Raw genomic sequence first — 18,083 nt, forward strand, 5'->3', positions numbered from 1 at the left:
ATTATAATTTTTCTCATTGATCTTTAAAGTCATTTTGCCTGGTTTTAGTTAGCATACTCATTCTTCTGGTCCATACATTGAAAGCAAAGACTGTCCATATACAAGATGTTTTATGTCTGGCCATAGGAGAAGAGTTTGCTGATAGTTATTGTACTCTATGTTCAAAATATAACCATCAACTCATATCTAAATACCTATTTAATTTAGAAACATAATCTTAGAAATGCTGGTATTGTAGCAGTGTGTATTAGATCACTCTGTGATGGTTTGCATTTTTGCTGTCAATAGAAATTAGGAATGCGTATTGATGCCATTTTTAATAGACCAAAAGGATAGATAGAGAAATAGATAAAAGGAGTCAGCATATATAACAAATTACAATGCTTCCTTCATGTAACATTCTACAAAGGGCTTCTCATTTGGCATCTATAGACATAACTGGCTTGCTACAAATCCACTTCCTATCTTCGTAGTTCCTGGCACTACTGATTCCATTGTCATTCAGATAGGCACATTCTCCAACTCCTCTGATGGCAAACCTAAAATCAAATGTAAAAATGTTAAATATTCCTAGATTCAACAACTATATTTGTTCCTCTCCTATAATCTCCAGCACCCCCACTCCATATATGTTTAATGTGAATAAACGATGAGCAAAAGTTTGCCATTAATATTGCTTCTCAGTAATAAACACCATTTCTGTATTTAGTTTCCTTTATGTTATCAGGGTCCTTGCTTGAAAATCCCACGTTTATCATTCATCCATACCAAACCCAGTTACGTTCTTGATTAGGTATTTAACTGATGACTACTGTTGTACCCAAATGATCTGCTGCCATCAGCAGCCTTCAGCGAAGACTATTTTCAGCCTTCTCCTGAACTGTTTCATAAATATATGAAACCAAATCTATTTACTTACTTAGTACATTTCTAAAAGGGATTATTAACTTTGGTTAATGGAAATGATTGGGTCCCTAAATTTTATCTGCTCCAGTGTAATGGTTATAATCAAAATACCCCATTGAAATGTTCACAGTCTACTAGGTTCCCTCTGGTGATAAAACTTTGGGAGAGACGCCTATAGGTTCCCTGGAGACTTTCCTTTTATTCATATGAATGGATGCCGCTGCTGCAAGAGTGGACTTCAGAGCCCTGTGCATATCATTTCCTTAGTGGCTTCCCAGGATGGTAGAACCCTTGCTGTAAATCAGCTGTTCTGTCTACATTCTAAATAGGCTTTTCAGCAAAGAAAAGCTTTAAATGAGTGGATGAAAGTGCAAAACTGTGTCAAACGTCACCATCATGTTAAAGATTTCAACTGAAATAAGAAGTAAAGTTTCCCAAGGGTGCAACTAATAAATGAAAGCACAAAGAAGATTCACATTTGTTACCTCATAAGCTTTCCATGTTACATTTCTCATCTCATAAACCCAACTCACACACATAACCACACACAAACACGGTAGAAGGAAAAGAAGTTTCAATACGTACGAGGTATCATATTCAGTGTTGTCTGTCCATTTCCAAATGTGATGTGCTGATTCTCTGCAGAGGCCAATCCAATGCTCAGAAGGGCCCTTGTATCTTCTCAGAAAATTCTATTATAAAACACAGGAAATATCAACATGGATTTCTTTCATATTACTCTTGATTTTTTTTCCCTCTCTAGCCTCTTTTTGGAAGGCAGCATGGTATTCATTGAAAAGCATAGACTGGATTTAGACTACTACACAATTCTCAAAGTCAAATGTCTCTGATCCTAAATTACTTTACTTAAAATGAGAATAGATCCCTGTATGACAGGGAAAGTTCCAGTTTATGTCTATCATTCCATCATAATTAACACCGGCTTTCTTTTTTGTTTTTTTGAGACAGAGTCTCACTTTATTGCCCAGGCTAGAGTGAGTGCCGTGCTGTCAGCCTAGCTCACGGGAACCTCAAACTCCGAGGCTCAAGCAATCCTCCTGCCTCAGCCTCCCAAGTAACTGGGACTACAGGCACGCGTGATCATGCCCGGGTAATTTTTCCCATATATATTACTTGGCTAATTAATATCTTTCAATTTAGAGTAGAGACGGGTCTTGATCTTGCTCAGGCTGGTTTTGAATTCCTGACCTCGAGCACTCCATCCGCCTCGGCCTCCCAGAGTGCTAGGATTACAGACCTGAGCCACAGGGCCCGGCCTAACACCGGCTTTCATTACCCAAAATGTCCCAATCTGGATGATAATTATGTGAATACCATATTTCTTAATAGAATGAGAACAATACATCTAATTTTGCAGGTTTTCAATGAAGATTATGTGAGAAAATATATGTAAAATGTTTCACAATGTTTTACGAAGAGAATATACCCTTAGTTAATGTTAGACACGCTGGTGCCCCAAATTCTACCTGAAATGAGATCCTTCCTCATATTTCAGCTTTAGCCCTGTGCAGCTGACCCACCTCCGGACCAAGTATGCAACAGAAAGCATGACCCCAAATCATTTCTCACCAGTTCTTCCGGAGTTTCAAAGTGAGCAAGGTGGGCTTCTAAGGAGGCACAGAAAGTTTGACTGAATGTCCAATTCCTTGTGTCTTCAGAAAAGTAAAAACATTTACTTCCAAATCCAATCCAGCTTTCCGGGCAGGCAGCACACACAGAGTGCTCTAACGGCACCTTTTCCTCTCTCACTAAAAGTTAGATAATCACAGTGAAGTATACTACAGAAATTTGTCATCTCTTTTATCTCTTTTTTCATTTACAATCCTGAGGTCAATTTTGAAGCATGTAGGTTGGATTGTTGGTTTCCTAACTCATCACTCAGAGTCTCATCCTAAGCAAAACACAGTCATCAGTGCAGTGGTCTGTGGCTGGTACCTGTCCCCCTGACTTTCTGAGGTGTACATTGATATTCACAGGTGCAAGGAAATCAATTTCTATAGCAACATCTATACTACTCTCTCCTGAGATCATGTAGATTCTCTTTTTCCAAACCCTCTCCTTCATATTAGCCCTTCCTCCTCTTTACAATGGAAAGCAAAGTCCTTGGCAAAGTCCAAGACAAAATCCCCCTGTCTTAGATTTTACTACGGTATACTTCCTAGGAGGTACAGAGTCTATCAGTGAACATTACATGATTCCAAATATTGTTTTTGGTACCAGGTACAAGCTAGGGCTTCTTGTAGTTTTCTCTTTATATATATACATATATATATGTATATATATGCATATATATATACATATATGTGCATATATTTTTATATATATAAACATATAAGCACATGTACATACACATATAATGTACATATATAGATATATTTCTGTTAAATACATATTTAAGGAATATGTAGAAAGTCCACTTATGGAGCTATTTCCTGACATGTTCCCATCAGAACTGTCATTTTATTAAAGAAGAAAGTGAGAACTCTCCTTGAAATGTTTTCAGGCATATCCCTTGGCCCTAAGAATTTGTACCTCCTACTTAAGCAGGGTGAGAATGCACAAACGTACTTTATATATAGGGGCAACAGGTCTTCAGCACTGCTTGGCACATTTAAGTACTGCCCAGGGAGACATGACCTAATGTTAATAAATCACTATGATGTGCACTCCCAAGGAGGCTTACCATGGCCACCCTACTGTAACCTGTTCCACTTCTGCCCTTATTCATTATTACCTGTGTCACTCCCGCTAGAAATGTTTTTTGTGTGTCTTTTGTCCACTGATGTACCTCAAGCATTTCACACAGTGTCTGGCACATAATGAAGCTCCATAAATATTTACTGACAACATAAATATGTGGAGAATACTGTACAGGTTGGAGAAAAAGTAACTTACCTGACAAAACAATAGAAAGTGCAACCACACTTATAGTTAGGACTGCAATGATGAAATGGCAACAATAAAGCTTGATGTCAGTTATAGGAGACATAATTTGTAGACATTTTCTTTGGAGACCTTTACCTATAAAATACAAGTATCAGAATCTCAATCTCATGCAGATCTTAGGGAGAGAAAATGAAACTCATCATAGAATCAACTCTAAGCTCAGCTGTACCTCAACATTGCTACTGCCAACCTCTGTCACAAAAGGTCCTGGTCCATAAATGACAGCCATAGCCCCAAGAGGACGAGAGAGTCTTCCAGTTATGGGATAGTGAAAAAAAAGAGAGTAGAAATGAGGATGAAAAAGAAACTTTATTTCGTAACTTATGAAGTAACAGGAATAAAGGCAGTGTGGTATTGACAGAAGTGTCGACACATAAATCAATGTAGCTGAAGGGAGATTTCAGAAACAAATTAAACATGTGTTACCAGGCAGGCTCAAAAAAAAAGCAGCATTTTTTGTGTGTTTACACAAAAACTTGTACATGAGATCTACACCAGCTTTATTCATCATCACACAAAACCTGGCAACAGTTAAAATATGCTTAAGCTTGTGAAAAGATAAGGAACTAACTATTCAGCACACACACACACACACACACACACACAAAAAAAAAAAAAAAAAAAAAACCTTGACCACAATTTCTGTTACTCATTCCTTATCCTGCTTGCTGTCCAAATATTTGTCAGTGTTCTTCCTCCCCACAAGCCTTTAAACTCTGGCTTGCTCACAAATTTCACCAAGCCTAAAGCATTAACATGCAAAACCAGCCCACTCTAAGGGTTTATTTTGAGATCTGTAAAAAAAAAAAAAAACAAAAAACATTCCTGTTGAAACACCTGTTGCCATGATATCTCTTCCACAACAATGCCCTCTTACATACAAGTTGTTCACTAACCCATCTTCACCTCTTTCTAAAATAAAAGCCATTTTCTGTTTGACTTGCAAACGTTTGTGTATTTTTGAAGTCAGAGTGTTATTCCTACTGTAACAGTCCTTCTGAATAAAGTCTCCCCTATCTAAGTCCAGACTTGCTCTTATTTGACAAACTGTGCATAAGACATTATGGATGAATCTCAGGCATCATTACTAAGTGAATGAAGCCAGACTCTGCAGTTCATGCAGGATCCCATTTACATGGCTGTTAAGGCCTAGGGACCACAGGTGTTGAGGCCAAAGCTTCTGGTTCCTTGTGCCCTTTCCTGTGATGGTGGGAAACTTAAACTGTCCTGAGAAGAAAGCAATGCAATCCACTTGTAACTGAATGCATATCCCGCCAGCTGCATGTCATAAAATTTCACAGTACCCAGGCTAAGTGAAGCTGTCTGCTTCTGTAAATAGCTTGCTTTGAGATAAGTCTCTGCACAGGGGCTCAACGCTGGACTGGAGCTCCTACCAGTCCATGGACAGGAACATGATATAATGTAAAAAAACAATGCCCTCACTTATGTGCCTCTAGTCAAGTAAGCCCTCGTAACTGTGCTTGAACAATTAGATACAAATTTTTTCAGAGTGTGGTTTTTGCTTTTAAAAGGGGCCTGTTTTCTCTAGCTTATCCCTACTTTCTGTGCCTGTCACTCTGCAGGGCTGAACTAGTCCTGGCCAATAAATAAAGACTCACAATTTGACCCAATTCAGTTTCTATGGTGGTCTTTTCTGGCACTTCGGACCATAACAATGGCGTTCTGGAACAGCAAAAGTGTAAGAGCAGAAAACAGACCAGTGGTTGCCAAGGGCAGAGGAAAGAATGACTACAAAGGGCCTGAGGGAATTTGATATGGTTCTGTATCTTCATTTTGATGTTGGCTACATAATTACATGTGTTTGTCAAAACTCATAGAAACACACACCAAAGAGTGAATTTTACTGAATGTAAAAATTATACTTTGAAAAATGTTCCTGCTGATTTTCTTTCAGCTACTACATTTCACTCACTTAGCATACATCCTGAAGAACAACACGGAGCCCCAGCTTAAATTTACACTGGGGAAAAGATATTAATGCATTGGATTGGATGGTTTTAAGCAGTATAAGATATCATTTGGATTTGGGTTCCATACAAAAATCTCAATCTTCTTTCTTCCAGGTTCTACATTAAGGCAAAATGTCTTAAAAACTCAGTATATTATGATTTCTATAATGTTTTCATTGTTATACAGTAATATGTAAATGTCCACTTAAATCTCTCCCAAAATCTCCCATTTGCCTCTTACAAATCTTCAAAAAGACCCTGCTTTCTCTTGGTTTTTCCCTGTCTCTACTTCCTCCTACCAATGTCCTTGCTCCATTTCTCTCTTGCTTATTTCTCTCCTACCTTTCTGAACTGTGTTCCCTATTCTTGTCTCCCTCTAAATTCACATGCCTCTTATAGTATACACTGAACACAATGCCCTTTAAATTTCTAGTTGGAGAAACATTATTACAAATTATTCTTCAGAAGAACAAAGGTGTAAACCATGTTACTGCTGAAATTTTAACTTATTAATAGTTTCAGGATCCAAAACTTACTTAACTTACAAAAGAAGGATGTATTTTTAAAAGAATAAATATCACAACTACATTCTGTAACATTCTGGCTGGTTACATATTGTAAGGCTGGTGGTGCCCCCCCCCACTTCCCTAGATTAAAAAAAAAAAAAAAAAAAAAGAGAGAAAAGGCTCACCAGACCCCCCAAGGACAAAACTGTGAGGCCCCTGGCTGAGAGGAGCCACCCCCAGATTCCCACCTGGAAAAGAATGTTTCAGCTCCTGAATTCCACAAAACCCTCCAGCCCCTCCTATTTCTCAACCACCACCCAAGGTCACAGTAGAGAATCCCAGCTCTTCCCACCACAAGTCCCTAGCCCCGCCCAAAGGGTATAAAAGGCCTCAGCCCCTTCAAAGGGAGGCGACTTCTGGGCCCCCCTCTCTTGGGGCCCCAGAACCTCATCCAGGGAGCACTAAGTAAAGCCACGTGGTTTGGCCCAGACTCTTTTTCTCTCGCTGTCTGTCTTTTCTTCTCTTTTCTCCAGCGCAGAAAATCCTTAAATTTGGTGCCGAAACCCAGGAGGGGAGTCTTGGCTGGGCAGGCCTGCCACAGGGCCATGGTCGCTCCGTCCCTTCTCCTGTCTTCCAGACCTCGGACTGGGACCTCCACTGGACGCCAGTCGACTAATTGGCCTGGGTAAGTCCCTCTGCCCTTGTGTTCCTAGCCCAATGCGTCCATTCCAGGGTCTCTGTCCATAAAACCTTGGGCCCAAGTCAAAGATCCTCCATCCATAAGGCCCTGAGCATCTCAGGGACGCCTGAGCCCCTCAGTCAGTCCTTCCATCCGTAAGGATTCAAAAGACACTTGAGTGCCTCATGGATGCCTGAACCACTCAGTCGGTCCTTTCCAAGGCTCAGAGCCTTCTCTGCAAGGCCTGATCGGTGACCTGGGACGCCGGCTCCCGGATCTCCTCCTTCCCTCATTGGATTAGGACACCGTGGGCAGTCAATCTTCCAAAATCAAATCTAACACACCTCTGGGCTCTCTATTAGCCAATCTTGCAGCCCTGGGCCTCAAGTCTGATATTCGGCCCAAGCAACTCATTTTCTATTGTAACACCGCCTGACCAATGTACAAATTAGGCAATGGGTAACAGTGGCCAAAACATGGGATGTTCAATTTCAAAATCTTACAAGATCTTGATAACTTTTGTCACCAAAATGGCAAATGGTGGGAGATCCCTTATGTCCAGGCTTTCTTCTATCTGCGCTCCCGTCCTTCCCTCTGTCAGACCTGTGACCTGTCACGAATCCTCCTTGCTGAGTCCTCCACCGTCCTTGGCCTCTTCCACCTCTCAGCCAAAAGACCCATTAGAAACCTCTTCCGCCTTCTCTGACCCACCTGACTCTCTTACCTCTCCCTCTGCTCGGCCTCCACCATATCTAGGTCCTTCTCCTCCTCCTAGTGCCCCGCCGTCCTCCGCTACTGCTCACGCTGGCTCTCTGCCAACGTCCCCTGCTAGTCACCACACTCGATCCCATGCAGGGCCATCAGGCCAAACCCTTCTCTGGCCCCTGAGAGAGGTAGCCAGTCCCGAAGGGGTCCCAGACATCCATGTTCCTTTCTCCCTTTTTGATCTCTCTCATATTGAAAAGCGTTTAGGCTCCTTTTCTAACGACCCCACGGCCTACACCAAAGAGTCCCACTATCTTACCATTTTTGTTATTCTGGCTTCTACTCTTACTACTGATGAAAAGCAACGTGTCTAGATGGCGGCTCAGGGACATGCCGACCAAGTCCACCTAACAGTCCACACCATGCAGGTCGGGGCCGAGGCTGTCCCACGCGGTGAGCCAGGGTGGGAATACCAGCCAGACACCCCCGCCGGCTTAGATGGTAGAACCCGATGAGATTGCAGGCTGCAATGCATTCTTTTTTTTTTTTTTTTGAGACAGAGTCTCGCTTTGTTGCCCAGGCTAGAGTGAGTGCCATGGCGTCAGCCTCGCTCACAGCAACCTCAAACTCCTGGGCTCAAGCGATCCTCCTGCCTCAGCCTCCCCAAGTAGCTGGGACTACAGGCATGCACCACCATGCCCAGCTAATTTTTTCTATATATGTTAGTTGGCCAATTAATTTCTTTGTATTTATAATAGAGACGGGGTCTCGCTCTTGCTCAGGATGGTTTCGAACTCCTGACCTCGAGCAATCCGCCCGCCTCAGCCTCCTAGAGAGCTAGGATTACAGGCGTGAGCCACCACGCCCGGCTTGCAATGCATTCTTGCTGGCCTCCAGGCCGCTGCCCATCGGGCCATTAATTATGATAAGCTTAGAGAAATCACTCAGAAGCCAGATGAGAATCCCACGACCTTCCTGAGCCGCCCTACGGATGCTCTCATCCAGTATACCCGCTTGGACCCCACTTCCCCAGCTGGGACCACCGTCCTTGTAACTCTCTTTATCTCCCAGTCCTCCTCTGACATTAGATGCAAACTTCAAAAGGCAGAAGGCCCTCAGACCCCCATTAGAGACCTGGTGAACATGGCATTTAAAATCTTTAATTCCCGAGATAAACAGACAGAGGCCCAAAAGGAAGCCTGTGTCCACCAAAAGGACACCTGCAAGCCCAAGCCTTGGTTGTAGCCCTGTGGCCGGCGAGGCCTGAAACACCCTGGACCTCGTCTAAAGCGACCAGCTGCGCTCCGCCCTGCACCAGCTTCAATGTGGTAAGGGAGGCCACTGGGCCAGCCGGTGCCCGCAGCCACATCTACCCACTATGCTTTGTCCGGCCTGTGGTCAAGAGGGACACTGGAAGAGGGATTGTCCCTTGCACAAAGGTCTGGAGTGTCAGTCTTTCCACCCCCAGACCTGCCGTTGATTGTTTTGGGCTTGGCTGCAGAAGACTGACAAAGCCCCGTCTCTGGGAGACCCTGATCACCCTCGCTGAGCCCAGGGTAACAATCAAGGTAGTGGGTAAGGCAGTGTCCTTTCTGGTCGACACGGGGGCTACCTACTCTCTCCTGCCTTCTTTTCAAGCCCTACTTATCCTTCCCAGGTGTTGGTTATGGGTATTGATGGCAATTCTTCATGGCCCCCTACTACCGGTCCACTAACCTGTCTAATAGATGACCGTCCCATCATCCATTCCTTCCTTATCATGTCCTCACCCAGCCTATGGGCTCCTGGATCCCACCCACCTGTATTCCAGTGGCTTATTTAGCCAAACAACTACACACCCTGCTCTGTGGCTGGCCACCTAGCCTTAGGGCAATGAGCGTGGCAGCCTCTTGCCAGATAAGCACTAAAGCTTTCCCTTGGACAGGATCTACATGTCTTTTTATACTCTCGCCTTCCTAAACTCCTAAAATGGCCCAATGAACTCTATATGGTGAGTCTGAATTCAGGTGGCTTCTCCCAAGACCCTGGCCGAGACAAGACATATTTTAAACCTGTCATGATGGTTCTCAGCTTGGCCTCTTCCACTGAGGCCTCAGGGCTAGCGACAGGTGTCCTGGGCCACAGTATTATATCTGCCCAAGATTTTGCAGATCTGCTCATGGCCAGAAAAAGAGAAACCTGTCTTTTCCTTCATGAAGAATGCTGCTGCTATGTCAATGAATCGAGCCTTGTGGAGCAGAACACAGACAAGCTCACCAACCTAAGTGAAGGCCGGCACAACCGCTACTGCCAGGATGTATGTCCCTTGGGCTGGATGCAGTCCCCTTTGCCTGCCTACCCATTACCACTAATAGGACCCGTCGTCATCATCTGCCTAATCTTTCTCTTTGCTCCCTGTGTTTTACAGTTCCTCCAGTGCTGCCTACAAGAGCTGTCACGAGTGGCAGTAAACCAACTACTTCTTCATCTGTATGCCCCACTACCAACCGCCCCTCCACCAGCCTCCACAGGCCTATAGCCCCTAACTAAGCCCCCTCCTAGCAGGAAGTAGTCACAAAGGGGGGCACCCATCATGACCACAAGGCTGCAATGTAAGGCTAGTGGCTGGCCCCCTCCCTTCCCTAGATTAAAAAAAAGAGAGAGAGAAAAGTCTCACCAGTCCCCCCCAAGGACAAAACTGCCAGGCCCTCACCAAGAGGAACCACCCCCAGATTTCCACCTTGAAAAGAACATTTCCCCTTCTGAATTCCACAAATACCTCCTTTTTCTCAACTATCACCCAAAGTCACAATGGAGAATCCCAGCTCTTCCTGCCACAAGTCCTAGCCCTGCCCAAAGAGTATAAAAGGCCTCAGCCCCTTCAAATGGATGTGACTTCTGTCCCCCGCCTCTCTTGGGGGCCTCCTCCAGGGAGCACTAAATAAAGCCACGTGGTTTGGCCCCCACTCTTTCTCTCTGTCTGTCTTTTCTTCTCACCGCCACCGAAAACCTTACACATATTACTCTAAGTTTTGTAAGAACTGGGTTTAGCTGAAAAACATCAACATTCTTTATAACCTGTCTTTTTTTGTTCAATAAGAACCTTGTTTTCCAGGAAATCCAATGTCCTGCCCTCCCAAACAAAAATAATACCTTTCTTCCCTGCTAAACAAATCCCTTCTGTGGAGACTGTGATGTGCTAATGTGCGCCTGAATCCAGCTGCCTGCCGGCTTCAGTGGAAGAAAAGTTCCTGCCTTTTTGATATTTCACATTTTATCAGTTACGTTACCAGATTCTCCTCCTTCCTCCAGGTCATCGCTGAGGGTAAGGTCTGTGTTTAACATTCCCATTGCAACCTATATGACTGCCGTTTTCTTGCGGAGAGGAACAGTCTGCAACACACCAGAGAGAGGAAGCTGTTAAACTGAAATATCTGGTGACCCCTGAAGGGTTTATTTGCCTGAGGTTCCCAACCCCAAGGCAAACTCCTCTGAAACTCCACCTCAAGGAGGCTTTTCACTTCCTGAACTAGACATGATCAAACTCTGCTTGATCACACTTTGAAGTTCAGGTCACATCCTCCCCTCTACCTCCCCTCACCCACTGCACCCCAACCCCACTCCCAGTCTGTGGGAAAACTGTCTTACAAGAAACAGGTCCCCAGTACCAAAATGGTTGGGAATCCCATTCTGACTCAGCAAGTGGGACAAGGAAAAGACTCACTAAACATCCACTACAATGGCTAAAATGGAAAAGACACATATAGAACTGTTTAGGGGTAATATGGTACCGCTGAAACTCCTACACACTGCTGGTAGGAAAACAAATTGTTATTACAATTTAATAACACACTGTGGCATAACTATTACAGTTGAACATAACCAAATCATGATCTGGTAATTCTACTCCTATTTCCCCTGCCCCGCACAGAAATATCTGCATAGAAAAGGACATGTAGAAAATGGCCACAGCATTATTTACAGTAGCCAATATGGAAACTCAAATGCCCATTAATAGTAGAATGGAAACATATTGTGGTGTATTAATGAAGTAGAATATGATACAGCAATGAACATGAATAAATTCCTATCATGGGCAACAATATGGATAAATCTCAAAAAAGATAATTTTCAGTACAAGAAGTCAGAAGCTACAGAATATATCTTGAACTGTTTCATTTACATAAAGTTCAAAAACAGATGAAAGTAATCTGTGAAGTCAAGAAATAAGATTCATTTGTGAAGCCAGAAAAGAAACGAGATTGGCAGGGGTCCAAGAGGGATTGAACATTGCTGTAATATTCTATTTTATGATTAGGGTAGTGGCTGTATGAATTGTGCTAATTTTGTGATAATTAAGTGTAAACTTGTGATGCATAGGTGTGCACCACGCTAAATAAAAATGTGTACTAAATAAATGTATTTGTACAAAAAAACCCTTTATTAAAAATAAAATAGTATACATTAAATGCCTTAGAATGGGTGCCTATGGGGGATATGGGAATGGGACTATATAGAGAATAAATGGAAGAGGCTTTAGAAGGGTCAATGATAGTATGATGCTAACTTGATCTATAATGAACTTACCAACTGTACTACTTGTGGCCCAAGTGTCAGGCAGGGAGTGTTTTTCTTTGAGAAAAGATTTCAGGGGGAGAGGGGGATGACATATTTACTGAACCTTAAAGGGCTGGCAGGATTTCAACAAATGAAGTTGAAATTAAGGTATTCCAGCTACACATAGAATGAGGCAGAACAAAGATTCTCTATCTTGCCTTCAGATCTGATTCACCAGGGGACTTTTACAAAACAATTCTAATGTTCAACAGACTAATTAAGTCAGGATCTCTAGGGGTGGAATGTGAACATCCAGATGTTCTAAGAGGTCCTTCCCCCATATGAAACTTAAAGGAAGCCTGTGCTGACAATCACTGGTGTAGAGTGTATGGAGAAGGGAAATTTAAAACTTGGTAACAAGATGTAATAAAGGTAGATTAGAGACAGTAAATGGCCATGAGATAGGCACTGGGGACCCATGAAAGGTAGATGTGCAACGGGGCTGTCAATAATCAGAACTGTACTTTTAGGAGATTTAGTGTGGCCGTGGTTGTAGGATGGAATAGAGGTAGAAGAAGCTAGATATAAATTATGAGAACCTACTTTATTTGTAAAAATTTCTCTTATGACCTTTCCTCTTTCTATATTGAAAGTTTTAAACCCCTTATGTTCACTATTAGTGCTAACAGTTCAAATGCTAGTTCTTCTATCACTAACTGCTAACAGAAAGTGTCTCAGAAAGATGAAATAAAAATTGTCTCCTTTTCCCAAAAAGCTGAAAATAGACATTGTTATTTTGAGTCCTAAAATCTAGTTTTAATAAAATTGTCAATGAAAAAAAGGCAAACTTTGTAAAATAATTTTAAAGAGATTTCATCTGAGCCAAATTTGAGGACCATGACCCAGAGCCACTTCCAAGATGCCTTGGACAAGTGGACTTGACTTGACTGAGTTACAGTTTGGCTTTTATATATTTCAGGGAGATGGGGGTTACAGATAAAGTCATTAATCAATACTCTTGGAAGGCATATATTGGCTTGGCCCAAAAAGGTGAGATATCTCTAAGCTGGGGCTTACAGGTTATAGATGAGTTTAAAGAGTCTTTGGCTTGTAATTGGTGAAAGAGAAGAGTGTTTTGTCTAAAAGCTTGGAATGTTTTAACATAAGGAGTTGTTATCAGAAATAAGCCACTGGACATAGATTTGTTGTGTAAATTGAGGCCTTGGGGGTTGGTCTTGCATACCCTTAGGCCTGTTAATGGGTTACAAAGGATGTCTCCAAGAAGGGAAGGGGGCTTTCTATCTTTTAGCTGTTAATCCTTTACAGAAATCAGGTTGGGAAGTAAACCCTGCTTTAACTTTGCACTCTCTTGCTTTTTTCTAGATTCCTTTATTCTACCTAACCCTGTGGAGTCACACTTGACATCCTAGTGCAAAGGGTTAATGGTTAACAAAAGCTGCTTAGTGGGAATTTACCATTTGTGAGCCTCACTCAGCTGGTCTCCTCAGGGAGGAGTTTCGAGCAAGAGAAAAAGATAAGAGTTCAGTCCTCAAATAGTAAATTGATAGCATTCACAAAGTATCATTATTACTCTGCTAAGTGAAGATACTTTTATAAAAATTTAACACCCTGTTTTTTTCTATTATATAATGTCCCAGTAATGTTATTTACAGAAAAGGGGTCTTCTAAGACACCTAGACATCAGAATTTGTAGCTTTGTCCTCTAAAAGACTGCAATAGAATCATTTGCTTTAACTTGATAATCGTCACATTTGTAAATTGATACATTTGTCTTCTGACCTACAATTACATTTTTCCAGATGTAAGCCAGAAAAGAAGTGGAGAGACTTTTATTATTTCAAAGAGTTCCTGTACCTCTCCAAACCTCCATATTTATTGCAAGGAAAGGTATGCAAGGTCAAAGCAAAGAACATACAGATGAAATCTGTGGCACTAGCAAACACATTATTCTAAAGACATTTAGTTACTGATATGCAATAAATCTATATTTATCTTGGTATTTCCTTGTGTCTCCTTAAGGATAGAAGGAAAAAGGCAGGGACAGCATGTCAGTCATGGTCCCATCCATTCCAAAGCCTGCTGTATGCAGCTGATAAGCATTCATATCCCAAGTCCTGTTTGCAGGACTGCCAGATTCCTGCCTTTCTCACAGTTCCTTTACCCAGGCCTTTATGCCTTTTCTAACATCCTCTACAGTTTGTTAAAATAAATTAACATGGACACCAGGCCTGAAGAACCCCTTAGCAGCAAAACCAGTTAGGTTTCAGGAGAGCTTGATTTGGGAACAAAACTGAACTTGAGCTGTTTGTTGTAACAGCCTATAAAAGAAAACAGAACTTATGCTCAACCAATCAGAAGTAGCCAACACACTTAGGGACTTTTCAATGGAATAGAATAAGACACTCAATCAAATAATTGCTTTGTTTTGCTTCCACATTTACCCCATAAATACTTGCTCCTGTAGATAGAAACATTAAACCTCTTTCAGTTTGGTGTTTCTCAATTCATGAACTGCTTCTTACTCAAATAAACTTTTAAAAATGTTACTGTGCCTCAGATTTTTCTGTAACAAGGTACATAATACATCTATGTACTATACCACTTATACACTGATTCATAATTCAAACAAAAACATTTGAGTCCATACGGGAGATAAACTTGGCATTTATTTTTAAATCAGACATTGTATTTTGATATAATTGTAAATCCACATGCAATTTTAAGAAAAATACCTGAGACATGTGCAGGAACGGTCTGGAGAGATTTTCTAGAATTACACAGCCAGGGTGGAGAAATGTGCATTTATTTATCTACTGTATTTTTTTCAAGATATTATTCAAAATGTATTTCAAGATATTTGTATTCAAGATATTATTTCAAGATGTATTTCAAGATATTAAGCGGGTACAGATGTTACCTGGATACACTGTATGAGCTGAAGTCAGAGGCTTTCAGATACTCACCTGCTGGGAAGGCCCTGGTGTGGTCACACCGCATGTGGCTCCCGGAGAAGCCGCTTCCACTTTGGCGTTTCTGGGTTCCGGGCTGACAGCGGCTCCTCCTTCCCCCAGCCCGGGGGCGCCGGGGGCGGCTCCGCGCAGCGCCCCGGCCCGCCGCCCCCGCCCCGCGGCCGGACCGCCCGGAGCAGCCTGGGAACCCGCGGCGGCCGGCAGGAGGCGGGTCCCGGCCGGCAGGGCTCACCCTCCGCCCGCCGGGCTCCATTCTCCGTTTCTCGTCCTGGCGGTTTTGTACGAGCCGTGGGCGCCGAGAGCACTGAGGGCGGGAGGGATTCCCCGGCCTCCTCCCTCCCCCACCCCCCGCAGCATGGGGACGTGGTATCCCTCGCCCTGCCCTGGGACCCAGGGGGCGCCGCATCGCGGTCCCGTTCTGGGGCAGAGCCGGCACCGGGGACCGGGTGGGGCCGAGACCCGCCAGGCTCCCGCGCGGCGGGCGGGGCGCGGGACCTTCGGGCGGTGAAGCCGCTCCGCGTTGACACGTCCAGGTGGATGCCCGCGCCTCCGCGTTCGCCAAACTGTCCCGGAAAACTCGGCCACTTGTCCATGAAGCCCAAGCAGAAGAACCAGGACAAGCGGTTTGGGGAGGAAGGAAACAGACATTTTTATTCCTCTCCTGGCAAAGGGAGGAAAAATGGAGACTATGATCTCACAGTCCAAATATTTCCTCAACACTGGCAGAAATAGCTTTTAAAGGAAGGGCTCTCACCTCAGGCGGTTACTGTGGTTGACTAACTATTCTAATCATCCCATGTCGCCCAACACAAAGCCTGTGAACTCTGCCAGCCGCCCACCTGGGGGCGCGGCGCCACCTGGGAGTTTTAAGAAGAGTTAACCTGCTCAGGGCTGAGGGCCAGAATGCAGTTCCCAAAGAGGGGGGGAAGTTTGAAAAAGACGAAAAAAAAAAAATTTTTTTTTCCTGGCCTTTCCCTGTTATAAACCCATAGAATATACAACATAAAGAATGTACCCCAAAGGATGGGCTTTAGTTAATAATAATGTATCAATCTTTGTTCAATTGTAACATTGAGTACATCAAATGAGAGATGTTAATAAGGCTGTCAACAGAAAAGAAACCAAACTCTGTAAAATAATTTAAAGAGGATTATTCTGAGTCAAATTTGAGGACCATGGCCCAGAGCTACACCCAAGAAAGCTGAGGAAGTGGATTGCTGAGGGTGGGTGACAGTTTGGTTTTATACATTTTGGGGAGAGAGGAATTACAGGTAAAGTCATAAATCAATACATGGAAGGCATATGTATACATAGGTTTGGCCCAAGAAAGTGGGACATTTCAAAGGGGGTAGGAGAATTACATGTTATAGGTGGGTTTAAAAACTCTTTGAGTTGTAATTGGTTAAAGAAATGAAGCTTTGTCTAAAGTCTTGGAATGTTTGAATTTAAGATAAGGAAGTCTGTTAATCAGTGACAAGCTACCAGCCATATACTTGTGTAATTTGAGGACCTGCAGGTTTGTCTTACATAACCTTAGCCTGTTAAGGGAGTTATAAAGTATGTCTCTAAGAAAGGAGGGGGGCATGACGAGGTATGGCTAATAACTCAGTTCCAGGGTATCCCCTTGGCCAAGAGGGGGTCCATTCAGTCAGCTTCCAGGGGAAGGGGGTGCTTAAGATTTTATTTTGTTCATATGGGAAATTGTGTGGGAAGAAGAATAGGTAAATGGGAACTCTGTATTTGACACTCAATATTTCCATAACCCTAAAACTACTCTAATATATAAAATCTATTCATTTCTTTTAAAAAAGAAGTGACTTTTAGTCAGTATTATACTTGTTTTTTAGCTCAGTGACATAGAAACTGATATTCATCCTCCATTTTAAACTTATAATTTGTTGCTGCTTGTAAATTTAAACATGTGCCCTCTGCTCCAAGGTACAGTAATGTTGAGCATTTTTTCCCATGTATTTATTGGATATTTGTATGTCTTCTTTTGAGAAATGTCTGTTCATATCATTTACCCATTTTTAAATTCGGATTGTTTATTTTTTTGCTGTTGAGATATTTCAACTCTTTTCTATTCTGGACATTAATACCCTGTTGGTTGAGCAGTTTGCTAATATGTTGTCCTTTTGTAGGTTGTATTTTCATTCTGTTTATTGTTTCCTTTGCTATGCAGAAGCTTTTTAGTTTGATATAATCACATTTGTTTATGTTTGCTTTTGCTGCCTAAACTTTTGAAGTCTTAGTCATGAAATCTTTTCCCAGACCAATGTCCTGAATTTCGCCTGTGCATTTCCCCTGTGCTTTTTAAAGTAGTTTTATATAATAGATTCAGGTCTTACATTTAGGTCTTTGATCCATTTTGAGTTGATTTTTGTACAGGGTGAGAGATGGGAATCTAGTTTCATTCTTCTATATTCTTCTACACTGGATATCCAGTGTTCCCCAGCATGGTTTATTGACAGGACTATCCTTTCCCAATGAGTGTTCTTCTCACCTTTGTCAAAAATCTGTTGGCTGTAAATATGTTGTCAATTTCTGGGTTCTCTCTTCTTCGTGTCTGTTTTTATGGCAATACCATGTTGTTTTGGTTACTATAGCTTGGTAGTATATTTTGAGGTCTGGTAGGGTGACGCCTAAAGCTTTGGTTTTTTTGGTCAAGGTTGCTTTGATTATTTAGGATCTTTGTGGTTCCATACAAATTATAGGATTTGTTTTTCTATCTCTGTGAATAATATGGGTAGTATTGTCATTTTATCAATATTAATTCTTCTGATCCATGAATAGGGGATGTCTTTCCATTTGTTTGTATTGTCTT

General features: G+C 42.5%; 1 protein-coding gene across 1 annotated transcript; it reads right to left on the bottom strand.

Annotated features, from left to right (window-relative positions):
* Positions 1–415: 415 nt before the first annotated feature.
* LOC142873450 (C-type lectin domain family 2 member H-like) lies at positions 416–15,443 on the bottom strand. The gene is made up of 5 exons (XM_076007854.1): positions 15,254–15,443; positions 3,823–3,948; positions 2,497–2,675; positions 1,492–1,598; positions 416–539 (listed from the first exon to the last, which is right to left on the bottom strand). The coding sequence occupies exons 1-5, from the start codon at positions 15,285–15,287 to the stop codon at positions 416–418; spliced, it is 570 nt and encodes a 189-aa protein (XP_075863969.1). The 5' UTR covers positions 15,288–15,443.
* Positions 15,444–18,083: the final 2,640 nt, after the last annotated feature.

This window comes from Microcebus murinus, chromosome 10 (genome assembly GCF_040939455.1).
Source record: "Microcebus murinus isolate Inina chromosome 10, M.murinus_Inina_mat1.0, whole genome shotgun sequence".
Taxonomy (NCBI): domain Eukaryota; kingdom Metazoa; phylum Chordata; class Mammalia; order Primates; family Cheirogaleidae; genus Microcebus; species Microcebus murinus.